The sequence below is a fragment of the Salvia miltiorrhiza genome, chromosome 6, assembly GCF_028751815.1.
Source record: "Salvia miltiorrhiza cultivar Shanhuang (shh) chromosome 6, IMPLAD_Smil_shh, whole genome shotgun sequence".
NCBI lineage: Eukaryota > Viridiplantae > Streptophyta > Magnoliopsida > Lamiales > Lamiaceae > Salvia > Salvia miltiorrhiza.
Window position 1 is genome coordinate 26,512,349 of NC_080392.1, and position 20,540 is coordinate 26,532,888.

Here is a 20,540-nt window from a genome sequence, read left to right on the forward strand (position 1 = left end):
GCTTAGAAACTATCAGACTAATACTCTCTCTTGCAGCCCAAAATAGATGGAAGATTTATCAAATGGATGTCAAGTCAGCCTTCTTGAATGGGTATATAGACAAAGAAGTCTATATCAAGCAGCCAATGGGCTATGAGGTGAAAGGACACGAAGATAAAGTCCTGAAGTTGAAAAAGGCCCTATACGGACTAAAGCAAGCACCAAGGGCATGGAATAGCAGGATCGATAAGTACTTGGAGGAGAATGGCTTCACCAAATGCCCTCACGAGCATGCTCTCTACGTTAAAGTCAATGGAGAGGATATATTAATTGTGTGCTTGTATGTAGATGATTTGATCTTCACAGGAAATAATCCAAAGATGATTGAGGAGTTCAAGAAGGCCATGTCAAAGGAGTTCGAGATGACAGACATTGGGCTGATGGCGTACTACCTCGGCGTGGAAGTCAAGCAACTCGAAGATGGGATTTTCATCACACAAGAAGGATACGCCAAGGAAATCCTCAAGAAATTCAAGATGGAGGGCTGCAAAGCAATCAACACGCCAGTGGAATGCGGGATAAAATTATCCAAGAATGATGGAGGAGAAAAGGTGGACCCGACATTGTTTAAGAGCTTGGTTGGAAGTTTACGGTACTTAACTTGCACAAGGCCGAACATTCTTTATGCGACAGGACTCGTGAGTCGCTATATGGAGAATCCAACCACTACGCATTTTAAGGCGGCAAAGAGAATTCTTCGCTACCTCAAAGGTACGCTCAACTACGGCCTATTCTACTCAAGTACTAATCAATATAATCTTGTCGGGTATAGTGATAGTGACTGGGCCGGAGACAATGACGATCGGAAAAGTACAAGCGGATTCGTATTTTTCATGGGAGATACTGCTTTCACCTGGATGTCGAAGAAGCAACCTATAGTCACACTGTCAACATGTGAAGCTGAATATGTGGCTGCTACATCCAGTGTTTGCCATGCAGTTTGGCTACGAAGTTTACTAGAAGAGCTCGGATGGCCACAAAAGGAGCCAACAACTATTTGTGTGGATAACAAGTCGGCAATCGCGCTCTCAAAGAATCCGGTGTTTCATAATCGAAGCAAGCATATTGACACCCGCTTTCACTACATCAGAGAATGCATTGAGAAGAAGGAGGTTCAAGTGGAGTATGTAAAATCACATGATCAAGTTGCCGATATTTTTACAAAGCCGCTCAAATTTGAGGATTTCGTCAAGATCAGAGTTTTGCTCGGAATGACAAATCAAGTTTAAGGGGGAGTGTTGGAATATAAAACTTGATTTGTAAAAGAAAAATCTAGAATCAAGAATAAAAATAGGAGCTAAGTAGAATAATCTAGAATTTAATTTATAAATGCAACTTGCATGAATTATCTAGAATATTGTAATACTAGACAATTCTAGTACCTCTTAAAGTCGGCTAATAAACCGACATTTGATACTATATATATGTTCATTTGTAATGTGTGAAGTATAGTGAATGAGAAAAAGCAAGTTAAAGCTTAAAAAATAAAAAGGTGTTCCCTTTTTTCTTTCATTTCCACGTCCACTCACACAAGTGCACTTATTAATTAAACTTTCTCCAAATTAATTAATTCTCCCACATATATATTTTCCATATTTCCAACACATTATTCTGTCCTTAGATTCTATAAGGTGGAACAATAATTATTTTTTTCTCCCAAAGTTCAGAGTTTTTAAAGTGGAAAATATGTAATAGTTGTGGACATTTTTTTAAAAAATGTTGAAAGTTGTGTATACAAAGTATGATTATGAAGGATCAATAAAGTGCCAATCGAGTAGCGTTGATGTAATCTTGAAGTCCATGATCAGGTAAACCAGGGAATAGGAGGCCGCTCATTCGAATCATTAACAACACAAACCCTTCCTTATAATATGGTCCGAACATGCGAGGTAGAAGAAAGCTTCTTACCACCTCCCACATTGCATCTACTCTCTTTGAAACCATCGACCCACAGTCGAAGTAGTTCTTCAGTGGTTCTTCTTCTACAATCTGGTTAAGTTCAATAGCATTAGTTAGTTTAGTTTTCTGGGTTGATGTATAACTATTTTGTTGGTTCAGGTGAAAACTAACACCTACATATGTGTTAGCCACAAACTTATCTAAATTGTTTTACCTCAATAAATCAACAAATATGATTGATAATGAGTCGATCGAAATTATTACATTGCACAATACCTTTGCATGATTGTTAATAAGGGAAATTTTGACAATTTGCTTGCAGCCATCTGTGTGATATCTCATTTTCTCCCTCCAAAATCAATATACAATTTATGCTTAAGGAACAAATATGAAAATGTCTAATATACTAGTATATATATACATATATATTATAGGAAAATCGAGAATATCCAGCAAAAGATTCACATAGAAAGGCCATAGGGATATGACAATAAAATTATAATTCAATCATATCCATTAATATAACTTATAAAAAAATGCATGCAGTTTTAGTATACCTTTGCCTGGTAGAGGGTATCGACGTAGATGCATGTCCCAAAATGCTTAAACATGAGGGCCTTCGTGTCGAATGGGAGCCTCGGCACAATATCGTAACTGTACACAAATCTGTAATACTCAACTCCCCAATCCTTAAATCGCTCCTCCATAAACTTCCCAAATCTTGCATCTCCCACTCTCGGCTGCCCAAACGTGTACACAGCTTCTAACCTCTCCAGCACCCCAGCCTCGTCGTGCATCACTAGGGCCGCAGCGAAGAGAATGGCTAGCGCCCCGCCTAGGCTGTGCCCCGTCACGATCAATTTTACGGCCTTGAGATGGCCGCGCAGCAATTGCGTGATGGCGGCGTAAGCATGTTGACGTGCGTCGTCATCGTGGTGCATGAGGCCGAGGGCTCTGACGAAGCCGCAGTGGACTCGGCCTTTGATGTTGGGCAGCTTGCACCATGATATGTCGCAGTCGGTAATCCAATCGTTAGCGTTGAATGGTTCGGTGCCTCGGAAGGCTACCACGATGGTGTCAGGAGTGGTGCTGCAGTCCCGGAACAAGAAAGCTTGTGTTGTATCTGCTTCATATCTGTCTGTAATTAAAGTTACAAATGTAAGTGAGGGAAGAAGATAGAGGGGTGGAGCAGCTATTATTGGGTCACTTTGAAGGTGGCGACGACGCCAACGCAATAGGGTTTTGGGGATTTTCTTCACTTATCATTTTTGTTAATAAAAAGAATTTGAAGTGTTAAAGAAAGAGTTTATTTGATTTACAATTTTGTTTAAAAAAGAAGAAGTAAAAACACAAAAATTTTCATTAATCTGGAGTAGATTTTTGTTCAAATAGGGCACAAAGTCATGTCATTTAAAAATATAAAATATAAATTACAGAGTAATATTCGACAAGCCAAATCACGATTCCGGGGACCAAAAAATGTACACAGAACATTTTTTATACAAATTTAATAATTTAGAAATTTAAAAATTATCTTTTATAATTCAAAATATTTTTGATAAAATGAGTATAATTTGAGGTTAGTTATGATATTTATGCTATGTAAAAGCATTGACCTAAAAAGAAGAATTAATATATATATAAATATATATATATATATATATATATATGGACGGGCTATAAGGAGAATGCAATCTTTCGTGAGAAATGAGAATGATTGCATAAGTCAGTATATAGTGTTGTATAAGCTGCAGTATAATACTGCATAAATTTTTTACCAGAGTTCGAATCTTGGAGGGAGCGAAAATTTTATTCAATTAATTGAATTTCGTTATGCAGTCATTTAAGCAGCTTATGCAAATTACAAGCATTTTAATGCAATATTCTCCATTCTCACCACATTTGTCCATTCTTATATATATATATATATATATATATATATATATATATATATATATATATATATAGGGTTGAGTTCAACAGAGAATTATCTTTTTATTCATCATGAACAAATCTATATATTTTACGAACAGATCAACATAACTAATGAACAGACGTATTTAGTAAAAATATAGCAAAACTCGCCACCAGCAGGATTCGAACCCGGGGCAAATTGTTGTTCATGCGGTACATTGATCTGTTCATTATAGATCTGTTCGTTTTTATTTTACGAATTCTCTATTCTCCACAATATTTAGCTTCTCTGTTGAACCATATATATATATATATAGGGAGAGGTTCAAGAAAGAACCATAAATAAAAGAAGGCCGGAGAACCATTTTCAGCCATTCGATCATCAAGATCTACGGTGGATGCATCATCTTGTTGGATGAATGCAGATCCTGGGTTCGAATCCTGAAGGGAGCATTTTTTTTAAAAAAATTTAGTGCATTAATTTTAACAGCAAATGCATTAATTTTTACAGTGGATGCATTAGATTTGATGGTTCTCCCGTTCTCACAAATAATGTAGTTCTCTCTAGAACACACCCTATATATATATATATATATATATATATATATATATGAGAAAGAAAAATATTTAAAGAAGTGAGAAACAATCTCATCCATTGATCATGATCGATCAAACGATCCAGAATTAAGAATAAATCTCTTTTCCAGATTTTGATAAACATATCAATAATTATGATGAACATGTCAGTAATTTTTTATGAACACTCCAGGATTTGATCCCCAAACGTTCAATAAATTATTGCTATGTTCATAAAAAACTATTGACATGCTCAACGTTCCCAACTTTCAGAAAAACAATTAATTTCTCCACAGAACCTAACCCTATATATATAGGGTTAGGTTCTATGGAGAAATATATATATATATATATATATATATATATATATGGTCTGTTTCAGTAGGAAAATCCCCTTATAGAGAGAATGAAGAAGAAATCTGAACCATTCGTTGAAACTGAATGGACGATTGAGATCAAGTCACTTTCTTATTTTAATTAATATTATTAATTATCAAAAAATCTGATTTTGGTTCATATCTGGCAAATTTGTTCGGGAAGTTCATATTCCGCAAATTTCCCGCTTTCCATCCTATGAGCTTATTTGGTTTCAATATGTTCATGAAATATGTGTCAGTTGTTCATCGTATGTATATCAATGTTCATAGGAATTTATAAAAGACATGAAGAGTTCAACAAAAGTGTTTTGTATGTTCATCTACGTATATCAATGTTCAGTGTAAATTTTCATCGCATGTATATCAGTGTTCAAATGAATTTATAAAATACATGAAGAGTTCAACAAAAATGTTTTGTATGTTATCTAACTATATCAATGTTCACTATAAATTTTCATCGCATGTATATCAAATGTTTAGATGAATTTATAAAATACATGAAGAGTTCAACAAAAATATTTTGTATGTTCATCTAACTATTCACAAGTATTGTAGCCTTCATTATGCAGATTGAATATCAAATCAGATTTGATTAGATTTAATTAAGATAATTAATGGATATGATAGGAGATTCAATTAATATAATATCCTTCATTCCTAAATTTATGAAAATAGTGATTATATCAGCGTGAATCTTGTGCATTCGATTAAGCGAATTCAAGGGCTGAGATTCTTTCTCTTTTCTTTCAAAATATATATTTTCTTATTGAACCTTCACCTATATATATATTTATTGAATTTTTATCCAATCACTTAACATTCTCATAAATATTTTCTTATTGAACCTTCAGCTAATATTTCTTATGAAAATTCTCGATTAATTATATTCGATACTCATGATTTCTTAACATTCTCATAAATACTTTCTATAAGCAAAAGTGAGAGAGTTTTATGTGTTGGCAAGTGGTGATGCCGTGATGGTCATTAAGGAGGTGTTTACTTTGAATGATTAGTCTTGATAGATAAAATTAATAAGGCCAATCTCTTACTCCTACTATTTATTTTGATGTATTGAAATTTTGTGATATCTCAAGGTCCTTGATTATTTTTATTTTTTATCCCAATTTTACTTGATTCTTATCCCATTGAAAAAATAGAATTGAAGAAACCCAATTTTTAAGGATAAAAATATACAATTCTACGTCTTATCAATCATGCAAAGTATATGTCCTATACATGCTATAGAAATTGTTGCATAATGATAATCCAGTCTTACCATCCCAAAAGCTAAATCATAATGATAATCCAGTCTTACCATCCCAAAAGCTAAATGCGCCCAAGAACTCCATCTGCACAAATGTCGCAAACAATCTTAGACATTTAATTAAAAGCTAGCTGTAACAATAAGTAATTTATATACCATACTGAATGGAATTTTCTGTCCTAACTCTATGTCCCATTATTTGTGTCCTATACTATTAATTTCACTATTTTAAAATAATAAATAATAATAATAATAATAATAATAATAATAATAATAATAATAATAATAATAATAATAATAATAATAATATATGACACAAATAATGGGATTATTATTATTATTATTATTATTATTATTATTATTATTATTATTATTTCAAATAATTACAATTTCAAAAAATTATATACCCTAATTTAATTTCAGAATCAACCCGAATAATCATTTTTAATTAAACAACCGCAAATTTAAATTAAAAAATACTTGTAAATGCTAATTGAATCAGTGAATTCAAAGAAATAATTGTAAAATCAAATTTAAATTAAATAATCACATCCTATTGAAATTGAAAAAAAAATGATAGTAGGATTGGAAATGTATACCTTCCATGTATTTTCAACTATGGTTTGGATGTAATGGTCATTTTCGTAGGCTAATTTTGATGCGATTGCACAGAGAGATGCAAAGTATTTGTTAGTTCCTCTTTCAATGTTGTTGTCCAAATCCACCCTCTTATCCATAATACCAATCATTGATACAAAACTAGCAGATTTTTCACTCGGCACCACCACCTTCCCTGCAAAATAATGTAATATATATATATGGTTGAATTCTACAGCAACAGAGCTTATACAGAAAATCAAAAATGCTGAACATGGCGTTGAACATGACAGTAAATGTTATTGAACATACAAATAATTTGTTGAACGTTTGGGGATTGGGGGATTCGAACTCTGTTCATGTTCAACACAATTCTGTGTTGAACATTGAACAAATGAACACTAACCGTTAGATTAGATAAGATCAACGGCTGAGATTCCGTCTTCTTTTTCTGTCTATATTTGCGTTTCTATAGAACTTTGCCCTATATATATAGATATATATATATTCACCATTTCTTTCTAATTTCAACCTACTTCAAACTTTCATACACATTTAATTTCTTTATTTTCCCACGCAATTTCATGTGGCAAACTTGAAATGTCAAAAATTTCTTTTTAGTGAGAAATCTCTAGTTGCTATTTTGTACGAAAGCCAGCAAATCGATGGAAAATTTGAGGTGGTATCCTGTACATTAGGGTTGTACTCGACCCCGATCCTGACCCAATTGCACTATTCTAACTCATGGTAGTACCGTAGGACCAATTCTTGACCACACAATTATGACATGTGACGCATCAAGATGGTGACACGTGGCAAGGCATTCCAAGGCAAAATCTGGAGAGGGGTAAAATTGGAATATAATTTTCGGAATTAAAAATTAAAAAATATATATATATTTTTTAGATTTTAACAAAATAGATATATTTTAGATGCATAAAGTCTAAGACGAAGATGCATAAAGTTTTCACATGAAATGCATAACTTTGAACAGAAAAATGCATTTGATTTTTACAGTTTTGGTATTTTCACCACCCCACCCCATACCACCCCCCAACCCACCCCACACCACCCCCCAACCCTCCCCATTACCACCCCCCAAAAATAGGCATGTTTCACATGCATCTAAAATCAGACAAAAATGCATAAATTTTTCACATAAAAATGCATTAAATTATACAAAAAATGCATTTCATTTTAATAAATCTGGTATTTTCGCCACCCCACCCCCCTAATTTTTTTTTTCAAAAACTGATTTTCTGATTGCTGACCCACCCCCCACCTCCCCCCCTAATTTTTTTTTTCAAAAACTGATTTTCTGATTGCTGACCCCCCCCACCCCCCAAAAAAAATTTATTTGTAATTAATGTGTTATGCATTTTCATGTAATAATATATGCATTTTATTGTTCTTGATTATGCATTCTTCTTTTTTATATACACACGTTTTATAATATTGTATTTTAGGGTATAGGGTTTAGGGTTTAGCGTTTAGGTTTTTAGTGTTTAGGATTTAGTGTTTAGGGTTTAGTATTTAGGGTTTAGTTTTTAGGGTTTAGTGTGTAGTGTTTGAGTGTATAGGTTTTAGTGTTTAGTATTTATATATTAGGGTTTGGGTTTTAGTATTTAGGGTTTAATGATGTTTAAATTTTAGTGTTTTAGTGTTTAGGGTTTAATTTTTAGGTTTTAGTGTGTAGTGTTTTAGTGTATATAGGTTTTAGTGTTTAATATTTATTTTAGGGTGTTGGTTTTAGTGTTTAGGGTCTAATGATGTTTAGAGTTTAGTGTTTTAGTATTTAGGGTTTAGTTTTTAGGTTTTAGTGTGTAGTGTTTTAGTGTATATAGGTTTTAGTGTTTAGTATTTATTTTAGGGTTTTGGTTTTAGTGTTGAGGGTTTAATGATGTTTAGAGTTTAGTGTTTTAGTATTTAGGGTTTAGTGTTTAGGGTTTTTTTTTAAAAAAAAATGTATTTGCAAAAAAAATTATTTGTAGTTAATGTTTTATGCATTTTCATATAATAATATATGCATATCAGTGTATGAAATTATGCATCCCCAAAAATTTAAAAAAAATGAAAATTAATTTTTTCGGGGGGGGGGGGGGGTGGGGGTGGGTCAATGGTCAGAAAATCAGTTTTTGAAAAAAATAATTTTTTGGGGGGGAGGGGTGGGTGGGTGGGTGGGTGGGTGGGTGGGGTGGGGATGGTCAGTGGTCAGAACATTAGTTTTTGAAAAAAATTTAAAAAAAATTGTGGGGGGGTGGGGGTGGGGATGGGTCGGTGGTCAGAAAATCAGTTTTTGAAAGAAAAAAAAAATTGGGGCGGGGTGGGTGGGGGGTGGGGGGGGGGGGGTTCAAGGGTGTGGCGGGTGGGGTGGGGTGAAATCTTATGCATTTTTATATGAAACTGTATGCATCTAAAATATGAATATTTTGAGAAAACATAATACTTTTTTTTATTCCGAAAAATATATTCCGATTTTACCCTTCTACTGATTTTGCTTTAGAATGTCTTGCCACGTGTCACCATCTTGATGCGCCACATGTCATAAATGTGTGGTTAAGAATTGGTCCTACGGTACTACCATAAGCTTGGATACTAAGAGAACCTAACCCTATATATATATGTATATGAAACACAAGTTTTTAACGGTAACTTTTTACCGTCAGATTTTCTCTCTCATTTTATCACACTTTCTCTCTCCTAACTCTCTCATCTCACACGTTCTCTCACCATCTTGATTATATGATTTTTACCAACTTTTCTCTCACTTCTCTTTTTTCTTTTGATTATTTTCTAAAAATCATCAAATTTGATTCGTCAAAAATATTCAATATGGATGTTAAATTAAAGATCATGACAATATCTTTAATTTGATGTAAAAATTATATTTAAAAAAATTGACACAAAAAAGTTATAATAATTTGAAATCATAAAATTAATTTATTCCTCTCTCTTCTCTCCTCTTTCCTCTCTCCACTCTCAACTCTATTTTTTTTTTTTTTTTTTAAATGTTGATGTCACATTATTTATCTTTTATTCTTTCTTTTATAGTATTAATTTTATTTTTATAGTGTTGTTTTTTTTTTCATATTAGCTCATTTCAAAGCTCTTCAATTTAAAAGTATTATTTTTAAGTAGAATTTAAATTAATTTAATATAAATTTATAGATGAATAATTAATTATATCATTTTAAAAATTATATTTCAGATATAGTTTAAATTTATTAAATCTTTAATTATGTTTGTATTGTTTTTTTATATTTATTTATATTAACTGTTGGAATATAAACTTGATTTGAATAGATATTTTGTAAAGAATATTCTAGAATTAAAAGAAAAAAAAGAAAAAAAGAAATTAGAAGAAATTTGTAGAAATTCTAGAATAGTTGAGAATGATGAGGAGATGAAGAAAAATCTAGAATTGTTGAGAATAAGTTAGGATAAAGTAGAATTAATTAATAGAATAACCTAGAAATAGAATAATCTAGAAGGTGAGTATGTACCACTATAAATATGTAACTATGTTGTAGAATTGTAAGCAAGAAAGAAAGTTAGAAATGAAGTGAATTGAATAAAGATTGTGTTAGTAGACTACAATCCTCCCACTCAAATTCCTAAGCACACACACGTCCACAACCAATTTCTCCAAATTTCCTCCTACCAATTAAATAAATCCTCAATTATATATACTTATATTCCAACATTAACATATCTACTATTATTATTTTTAATTAAATATTATATTAGATTTACATTTACTATATATTAAGCATCAAAATGGCTCATTGAAAAATTATTAACTGGAGAATCAATATTTATCCTATCTAAAAATAAATAAAATTGAAATGCTTAATTTTATAGTAGCACGTCTATTTTGAAGATCCCTATTCCAAACAAAGTCAAGCTTACCGCATGGAGAATTTTGAAGAACAGAATTCCGACGTGTGACAACCTCTTGAGAAGAAATGTGATGTTGTGTGAAGTCGAGGTGGGATGTAACGCCTGTTTTCATCGGCAGGAATCCACGAACCACGTGTTCATCCACTGTCCAAAGACCTCAAAGGTATGGGAAGCAATCTTTCAATGGCTCGGAGTTAGCATGGCGCAGCCATATGACGTGCCCTCGCACTTTCAGTTCTTTACTAGTTTGAGTGGCCGGAAAAGAAATAAGAAGCTCTTGATGGCTCTTTGGTGTTGTACTACTTGGCTTATTTGGAAAATGCGGAATGAGAGTAGATTTGAGAACAAAAGATGGGAGAGTGCAAACTTGTTTGGAGAAATCAAAGCTAGAGTGTGGAGTTGGGGTAGAATTTTTGGTTTTGTTAATGATGGAGTTGGGTTTCATAGGTGGATGTCGAATGATGAATCCCCGATGATTTTGTAATCTTCTTGGTACTACTGGTGCCTTTTCGTTCTATAATATTTACTTTCCTTATCAAAAAAAAAAAAAAAAAAGTAGCACGTCTATTTAAATTTAAAAAGATCATGTATATTATTTGAATGACAATTATATCATGTTCAACACCTGTATTTCCACTAATCGATTGATAAAAAAAATATATTTGTTTGTAAAGCAACACAAATTAAAATTTAAATGCATATAAAGATAAATAGTGTCATCTATATATATATAAAAGTAAAATAAGCTCTATCCTACGTGGCGTAATAGAATCACTCTATTCTAATTTTCCTCAATTCTCATTCATTCTTATTTTTTCTAAATTTTTAATCAACAAATTTCTATATATCTAATTTCGAACCTATCATCAACAAATTTCTATATCTAATTTCTTATGCATTAATTATATCCCAATCATAGATATCTAATTTCGGCCTCATGCAGCCACGTTTGAGCTCTTATTTTATTTACTTCAACCTATCATCTTTATTATAAATAGACTCAAATTCTTAAATAAATCTCAAATTCTTAGATCAATTACTTTCTTATGTATTTTAATCTTAATCTAAATATATATTTTAAAAAAATTATATTACCATGATAATTTATTAATATTATTTTAATTCAAATAAAAAATATTAAAATATAAAAATTACTAAATGTTTGTATCTATGTAGGATTATACCCACCGAAACCAGTTTTTAGTCATGGACAACTCTACGTGGAAATCTCAAGAGTCACTAGAAAAAGATGTTTAAAGATTTTAGTATGTGATGAGAGTGGTCAATTGGTCATACGCAAGACACAACAACTAATGTTGTGTATGATGAAATTTTCGATAGATTATGAGGTAATTGTAAATTTAATATTTTATTCAAACTTTAAAAGTTTTAAGTCATTAACGATATTATTTAAAATATTTTTTTTCTTATGTTTTGCTAGGTTGATTTGATATGTGTGGGCTGCTTGTGCTTGGAGGGAAGAAATGTGCAATAAATCCCATCATATTTTTTCATGTTCATAGGTAAAATATGTTATATGAGGATAGTTGAGCCGGGTCGGTTTGGGGACTATGGTTAGGCCGGAGTTCTTGAAACTGACCCCTCTTTCCTTTCTTTTTTGTTTTCGTTTTAGACGAGTACTTTTTTTTCCTTCTACGGTTTTTTTTACCGGATTTTCCGTAAAAGGGTTTTAATGAGGCTCGGCCCTTAGTTTGCTTCTTTTGTACTTTCAAGGGTTTCTTAGGTTTTTCTTTTCTTTTATATATAATAATAATGTGTTATATGAGGATGGATATATTTCATATTTTACTCTATCATGTTTCGGCTTGGGACTTCTTTAAGCATCAGAAATTTCTAGAATCATCATAATCAGATTGAATTGGTGGAAGTGTCTAAAATTAGTTTCTTACAATTACCTTCTGAGTTGAGAGAATTGTTTGACTAAATATTAGTAAAAATATATTTAGTTAACATCTTTTACTTTAAAACAAATTTATTTAATGCTTTATTTTAGTGAAAAAAATCATCAAATAAAAAATGTACTGAATAATTACAAATATTTATATATTTTCATTTATTTCCGTCGATTTTCGACGGGTTACCGACTAGTGTTTATTCAAATTACTTGACACATATAACTTACAACTCATCAATAACACCATTATTGAAATAATCTATATATCTATATATAGTATAAAAGAGGAGTTTGTTTACCTCCAATTTTTCTCTCTCCTCATAAACTTTCCCTCCAAATTTTCTATCTTTTTTTTAATTCTTTAAAAAAAATCATTGATTTCTATTATAAAAATAATGCTCAAAATGGATGTTAAATTAAAGATTGTGAAAAGATCTTTAATTTGATATAAAAATTATTAAAACTAAATTTGAAATTAAAGCTGCAAGATGTATTATAATCTGAATTTTCGAAATTGCTTTTGGCATTACAAATGAGGTTTTCTTATAAGCATGATTTGGAACAAATCCTATAGAAGAGTTAATATGCATTCATGCATAATAAATAATGATGAGTACCAAAAATCAATGCATTTGGATTGAAAAAATTGATTGCATGCAAAGAAAAATCAAAAGTTGATAAACTCTCAATTGAAGTATAAATCATTTAAAGTTGACGGATGTATTGAAATTTTGTGCGTAAAAGATGACTTCGCAGAATCCCAACTAAAAATTTAGAAAATACACTCACCTCTGAGCAAGTTGTGGAAGAAGACGTTGAAATTAGTATTATTACATAGAATGTTGAAGCACATCTCCAATCCTGAGCCCAGCAAGGAGAGGGGCTTAGCGATATATTGAATCAGTTTCTGAGCCAAGACTGACGCAAAAACAACCACTCTATGCTCAACCATTTCTTCTTCCTTCACCTCCGCCGACTCTATGAAATCTCTGCATTCTTCTGTGTAATCATGGGATGATAGAACACGAAAAATGCCCAGGATGTTGGTGCGCCCAGGCTTCAATGAAAGATACTTTTGGGGTTTCTCAACATCCATATGATTTGATGATATTAATTAATCAAACTCAAATGCAGACATACATATTTATAGCAAAGATTAATCGAGAGAATTGCTTTGCATAAAAGGGAAACAAAATTTAATCCCTTTGCGTGGACTTTCAACTATTGGAAATTCTGCTATGAGAAACACATGTGGAGAATCAATGACCTATCAAGGAAAGCATCCATATGTCCAACTTTCATATTTATGTAATTTTTAAAATTAACACCGTCGATCATAGATATTAAAATTAAAATAAATGTATACAACTAAAATTGCTAAAACGAATCGAATACTCGAATTGAAACGAATGATTCGAAAATCAATTCGAATAGTGAATCGCATTTAGAATTCGAAACCTAATCGAATATCAGAATAATTTCATGAATACGAATCGAATATATATTGAGATATTCACTCGATTACAACTCTATATACAGTAGAGTAGAAGCTATAAGAAGCTTCTTAATAAACTAAAAGCATCTCCAATAGTTCACTCTACATTAGAGTGAACTTCACTTTATTATAGAGTGAAAAGAGTAATTTTATTTTGTTCTCCAACAATCAACTCTGCAATAGAATATTCTATTTTGGTACTTTCAATTATTATTATTATTATTATTATTATTATTATTATTATTATTATTATTATTATTATTATTATTATTATTATTATTATTATTATTATTATTATTATTATTATTATTATTATTATGTTTTTATTTAATTATAACATAATATAATATAAATATTTCTAAAATAATTTTTTTTACCAAGAACCATATTCAAATTAGTGCGCATTAATCTATTCCAACTACCTAAAAAACAAAATTACATAATACTTGCAAAATTTTAAATTACTTAAGAATGGGAATAAGTGTTCTAAATTGGAATATTCATCGCATAAATGATCGACCAAAGAATCATGGAGTGCAAGATGAGCCGATTTATCTTTGATGCTTTGATAGCGTGTAAGAAATTCTTGAAACTGACTTGCTTCATTTGGCACTGTTTCGACATCAAGAGTTGGGACTTCTCTCTCTTGAATTGGTGCAGATAAGTCTCTTTCATCCTCAATTATCATATTGTGCATGATAATGCATAATTTCATGATAAGCTCTAAATGCTTCTTTTGCTAAAAATGCACGGGCCGGATTTGCAACAATTGTAAATCGGCTTTCAAGAATCCAAAGGCACGTTCCAAATCTTTTCTACATGACTCTTGTCTAGCAGCAATTTTTTTTTTGTTTTTTTTTGTTTTTTTTTGTTTTTTTTTTTTTGCAGTACGTGGTTCATGAATGGTTTACACAAGTGTGGACCATTTCGGATATATTCCGTCAGCTAAATCCACATGGAGCTTCTGAAAAATATATCGTAAGTAGTTATTTATGTTTACAGTTGACTTAACTATTTAATTGTTTTGCTATTTTTAACAACACCGATATCTCATATTTCACATGATGGTTTTGTCTTCTTTTAGTATCAATTTAAGCGATGGTAGTGGTAGTGGTTCAGGACCAACACAATACCCAGATGGTGTAAAAAAGGTTAAAAATAAGAGAAAAAAAGGCAAAATATGTCTGGTATTCTAAAAGGATGCAATTGATCAAGTAAATAAGAGACTTGAAGAAATAATGGATAACTCATCCACAAAAAAGATCAAATCATGCAACTACAACTACAAAAGATTGAAGTATAAAAACAAGCTCTTGCATTTCGTAAGTGGAAAATAAATAATAAAATTTTGATGATAGACAACGATAATATTTCTAATCCCATTCGACGGAAGTACTTCAAACAAGAACAAAGAAGAATCATATTGAAAAGGCAAGACGGTTCATGTTCAAGCGATGCTTTCAACATGTTAGGTCATGAATGTCAAAATTTTGACGGATCTGGAAGTGATGCTAGATGATCTAAAGGTGATCTTGGACCTTACTAGGATTGAATGCATTGTTAATTTAGTATTATTGTATTTCTTTTTCTTGTAATTTTATGTTATGATATTTTGTGTTGTTGTAATTTTATTTTTTATTGCAATTTTATATTATTATATTTTTATGATGTTGTAATTTTAAAATTTTATATAATGTCTTTTATAATTTAAATACAAGAATTTAAACAAATTAATAATATAAAAAAATAGAAAAACATATGTTGGGCAATTAATGAAATATCCTAGCCCTAGTTTTGATGATACCAAAACCTCTAGATTTTCTTTTTCTAGACTAGATCTCTTTTGAACTCAAGTGTTAGAGTTCAAGTGTTAGAGTTCGGTTAATTAGCTAGACTGAAGGTTTGAAGACTGAAGACCGACAGACTGAAGATCGAAGGACTAAAGATCGCCTGACTGGAGATCGAAGGACTGAAGATCGCAGCTGAAATGACTGAAGACAAATACTGGAGTATTTAATGGACGAAGACTTCACTGAAGATTCAGTTATGACTGAATAACTAATGCTGACCACGTGGAAATAGCGGACTGATACATAAGTCAAGTATTAGTTGACATTCTTCATCGGACTGAACTTTTAAGTTAAAAGGAAGCCACGTACACACCAAGTACAGCCGCATTAAATGCAAAGATATGAAGATCGTCCTTCCTCTGTAGAGCTTTAATATTTCGTGCAACCTTTTCAGAAGCACCATGCTCCTGCATCTAGAGACGTCGTTCCTCATCAAATCAGAAGCCTCAAAGATTGAAGCCTCAACCGAAAATTCAAATCTATCTCACAACGGCCAAATTCTTGAAGACCATCTTGCCAACGGATCTATTCAAGACTTTGCCTATAAATAGAGCTCAAGGATCATCTTCAATCTTCACCGATTCAAACACTCAAATTGAACCTCTGCCAAATTTGCGACTCAGCCTACTCAGTGCTTTCAAAGTTTGAATCGAAGAAAAGAATATTCAAAGTCTAAATCAGTTTCCTGATTACCCAAATTCTCTTATATCCTTAGGCAAATTCCTTGTAAAATCCCTAGCCTAAGTCTTCGATTACTGATTTATGCTTAATTGTTCTAGTTTTTAAGGGTTTGCATGAGCATGTATTGACTTAAATCTTCTAGAAATTGGTGCGTTTTATGGTTTATTTTATGCTTTGCAGGAGATTTAGGTTTTATGGAGGGAAGAGTGCAATTTTGGAGAATTTGGATGAATTTGGCATTTTTTTGGCTGTTCTGGTGTGCAGAGCTGAGCTGCGAGCCCAGCACCGTACCGCAGAGCTGAGCTGCGAGCCCAGCACCGTACCGCAAAGCTGAGCTGCGAGCCCAGCACTGTACTGCAAAGCTGAGCTGCGAGCGCACTGTAGCAGAGCATAGCTCTGTCGCCAGAGCTGAGCTGCGAGCTCTGTCCATCGCGCCAGAGCTGAGCTGCGAGCTCTGCCCATCGCGCCAGAGCTAAGCTTCGAGCTCTGCACATCACGCCAGAGCTGAGCTGCGAGCTCTGCCCTTCTCGCCAGAGCTGACTTTCCAGCTCTGCCCATCTCGCCAGAACTGAGCTGCGAGCTCTGCCGATCTCGTCAGAGCTGAGCTGCGAGCTCTGCCCATCTCGCCAGAACTGAGCTGCGAGCTCTGCCCATCTCGCCAGAGCTGACTTTCCAGCTCTGACTACCTTTCCCGAGCATAATCATCAGAGTTCACCTTCCAGTGCAGAGTTACTTTCGCCAGAGCTAAATTTCCAGAGCTGACTTCCAGCTCTGCCCTGACGCCAGAGCTGACTTTCAGCTCTGCACTGCCCTTTTCAGAGCTGAACGTGCAGAATTGTTAATTCTCGCTAGGAGGAGATTTCTTGAAGAACACGCCAGCTGGAGTTACCTTATCATACATGATTCTATTACCTTTAGGAGTCCAGCTTTGGATGGCAACTTTGAGGAGAAGTCTATAAATAAGGGCTTTGTTTTGCATCAAAGAACTAACGTCTCTAGCCCTAATTTTTGGTGTTCTGCCGTGAAGAAGCATTCCAGCGCTGCACTGCTCCAAAACTTAGGATTTTATTTGCTTTCTTAGTGCTTTCATAGAGTTCGAATTTCATTGTTTTAGATAGTTTTCGATTTGGCTTTGTTTAGTTTTTATTCTTGGCTTGTGATTGAGTGACACGATTACACGTTCAAGACATTTACGGTATTTCGTAATTCAATTCAATTTATTTTATTTAATCATGTTTATGCTTTTCGTTCATGTTTATGCGTTCTTTTTAATTATGCAATTTAAATTATGCACTTTAGTTTCACGCCTAGATTAGTTGGTTTTTAATTTACACGTATTTAATTTCTTGAGTTAAGTTTCATTTAAGTTATTTAAAATCTTGCCTAGGTTTAATAGATTAATTCGCCTAGTAATTTTATAATTCGGTTTTAATTCAGTTTTCAATTCTAAGTTTTAGTTTAATAATCAAAGACTTTACTGCTTTCTTTTATTGCTTTTTCCTACGATACTACTAGAAGCCCTTTAAGACTTTCCTTGTGAGATCGACTTGGGTTAGCTTACACGTTACAATAGATCTCGTACTATTGCGAGTCAATCTAGAGTAGTGTTTAGGTTGAGTCAAATTTTGGCGCCGTTGCCGGGGAGAGTTTTAGGCGTTTTAGTTGTGTCGTTTTGTTTACTTGCTTATTTAATTTTAAGTTTTTCTCCTTTTTGTTTTTACGTTTCTTCCACTCGGTGCGTTTAACCCGTTTGTTTAGTGTTGTGCATGCAGGGACGTCGTAGTCTTAAAGGCGAACTTGTGTCCCCGTTGCATAGTACGAGCGAAGGGATTTTTAGGAAAAATAGCTGCAAAGGAGTGTTCGCCGAGGACAGCGCTGCCAGCTCTACCGAGTCCAGCTCTGACTCTGATCCTGACATTCCAAAGCAGTCCGTAGTAGAGGAGGAAGCCAGCTCTGACCATACAGAGCAGATCATAGACACGGCAGAACACACTAAGGAGGAAGAGGCCAGCCCTGCCGAGTTGAGTGCTGTCAGCCCTACTAAGTCCAGAACAGCCCAGGCCAGCTCTGCCAATTCCAGCGCAGACCAGGCCAGCCCTGCCGACTTCCGCACTGAGCAGAACACAAACAAGGAAGAAACCAGCTCTAAACAGGACCAAGAAGAACAGATTATACACGAGGAGAAGAAGGAGATGGCCCAGAACATGGAGTACATGGGAGACTTCACCAGGCCTGTTATTGGAGATACAAACACTTCAGCAATCGTACTCCCCACTGCCGTGAGAAACTACAATCTCAAAACTAATGACTCGAATTTACTACCGGTGTTCCATGGGATGCCAAGCGAGGATGCGCTGCAATTCATCAGGGATTTTTGCACCCAAGTGCAAACAATTCCTTTGCTTAGTCTCACGGAGGACCAACTCAAGCTCAAGTGCTTCCCCTATGCACTTAAGGACCGGGCGAGGACATGGATGCTAGCTCTGCCGCCCAATTCTATCACTACTTGGGGAGATGCTTGTGAAAAATTTATGCTGAAATACTACCCAAGCCACAAAACACAGGAGTTGAGAACGAGGATAATGGAGTTCACCCAAGGAGCGGATGAGCCTTTGCATGAAGCTTGGGAGAGATATGAAGAACTCATCCGTCAATGCCCTCAACATCAATTCACTAATGTTATGTTGATGCAGTTCTTCTACGATGGGTTAATACAAACTGCCCAATTTATGGTGGATAGCACGGCAGGAGGAAACATAGCTCGGAAGACGGCAACAGAGTTAAAAGGAATTTTCAAGACCTTAGCCGAAAGTTCCCAACAAAAGTCAGTCCGTGGACGGAGAGTGGAGGCTAGTGCCGTGACAAACCAGTTCGAGATGCAACAACAATTGGCCTCGATTATGTGGGACGTCCAACAGCTTAAGATGGACAAGCAGGAAAATTCAGCCCCGGTGTAGAATCCAACTCTGCCGATGTCAGCGCTGCCAATGTCAGCTCAGCCGAATCCAGCCCTGCCGATGTCAGCCCCGCCAAACCCAGCCCTGCAGTATGTTGAGCCTTGTGGTATTTGTGGAGATTTCAGCCATGGAGCTAATGAATGCTATAGAATGGGAGAGTTTACTCCGGAAGGACAAGCGGAGGTCTATGCGGCACAAGGATTTCAAAGCTACAATCAAGGGCCAAGCAGACCATACGGGCAGAACATGAATCAAGGTCAACAGAATGTCATTGGAGGATGGAGAAGTCAGCCGAATGCTGGATGGGGAAATCAAAATTTTGGGGGGAATCAATTCCGGCAACCACCCCAAATAGGATATCAACAGCAACCTCAATACTTCCCTTCGCAGCAGGGCTCCTCTCAACCGTATAGACCGCAATACCAACAACAACAATCAACTCCGCAGCCGAGTGCGCAGCCGACGCCACCACAAAAATCAACGCTCGAAGAAACGCTGCACGCCTTTATGGAGATCAGCAAACAAAGCATAGAGTCCCAAGCATCTACCATAAAAAGGCTTGAAACAACTGTTGGTCAACTTTTCGGTGCTTTGAATCAAATCCAACAACAACAACAGCCCGGAAAATTCCATGGCCAGCCCTTGCAAACTCACCAAGCTCAAGCTGTCACTGTTCTGCGCAGTGGTAAGATGGTGGATAACAAAGTGGAAGTGCCAGCGCAGACCAGGTCAGCCCTGCCGAATTCAGTTATGACCAATCCAGCTCTGGACAGCTCAGTTCAGTTCAGTCCGTGTAGGAGGAGGGAGCCGAGCTCAGCATTGCTGAATCCAGCGCTGCCCAGTGCAGCGCTGCCGAACCCAGCTCTGCAGACTTCAGCTCTGCCGCATTCCGCTATACAAACTCCAGCTCTGCAGAATTCTGTTATGCCAAATTCAGCCTTGAAGGCAGACTAGAGCTGGAATCCAGCCCTGCCGAGCTCAGCCCAGCCCAGACCAGAGCTGCCGAGCTCAGCTCAGACCAGACCAGAGCTGCCGAGCTCAGCTCTGACCAGCCCTAGCGATGGAGAGAAGGTAGA

General features: G+C 34.6%; 1 protein-coding gene and 1 non-coding gene across 2 annotated transcripts; both read right to left on the reverse strand.

The window, feature by feature from the left end:
• Nucleotides 1-1,667: 1,667 nt before the first annotated feature.
• Nucleotides 1,668-13,597, reverse strand: LOC130991039 (triacylglycerol lipase OBL1-like). The gene is made up of 5 exons (XM_057915239.1): nucleotides 13,271-13,597; nucleotides 6,669-6,862; nucleotides 6,121-6,154; nucleotides 2,496-3,076; nucleotides 1,668-2,028 (listed from the first exon to the last, which is right to left on the reverse strand). The coding sequence occupies exons 1-5, from the start codon at nucleotides 13,575-13,577 to the stop codon at nucleotides 1,795-1,797; spliced, it is 1,350 nt and encodes a 449-aa protein (XP_057771222.1). The 5' UTR covers nucleotides 13,578-13,597; the 3' UTR covers nucleotides 1,668-1,794.
• Nucleotides 13,598-19,071: 5,474 nt separating this feature from the next.
• LOC130991055 (small nucleolar RNA R71) lies at nucleotides 19,072-19,178 on the reverse strand. The gene has a single exon (XR_009091019.1). It is a non-coding gene; the product is annotated as a small nucleolar RNA R71 (small nucleolar RNA).
• Between the last annotated feature and the right edge of the window lie 1,362 nt (nucleotides 19,179-20,540).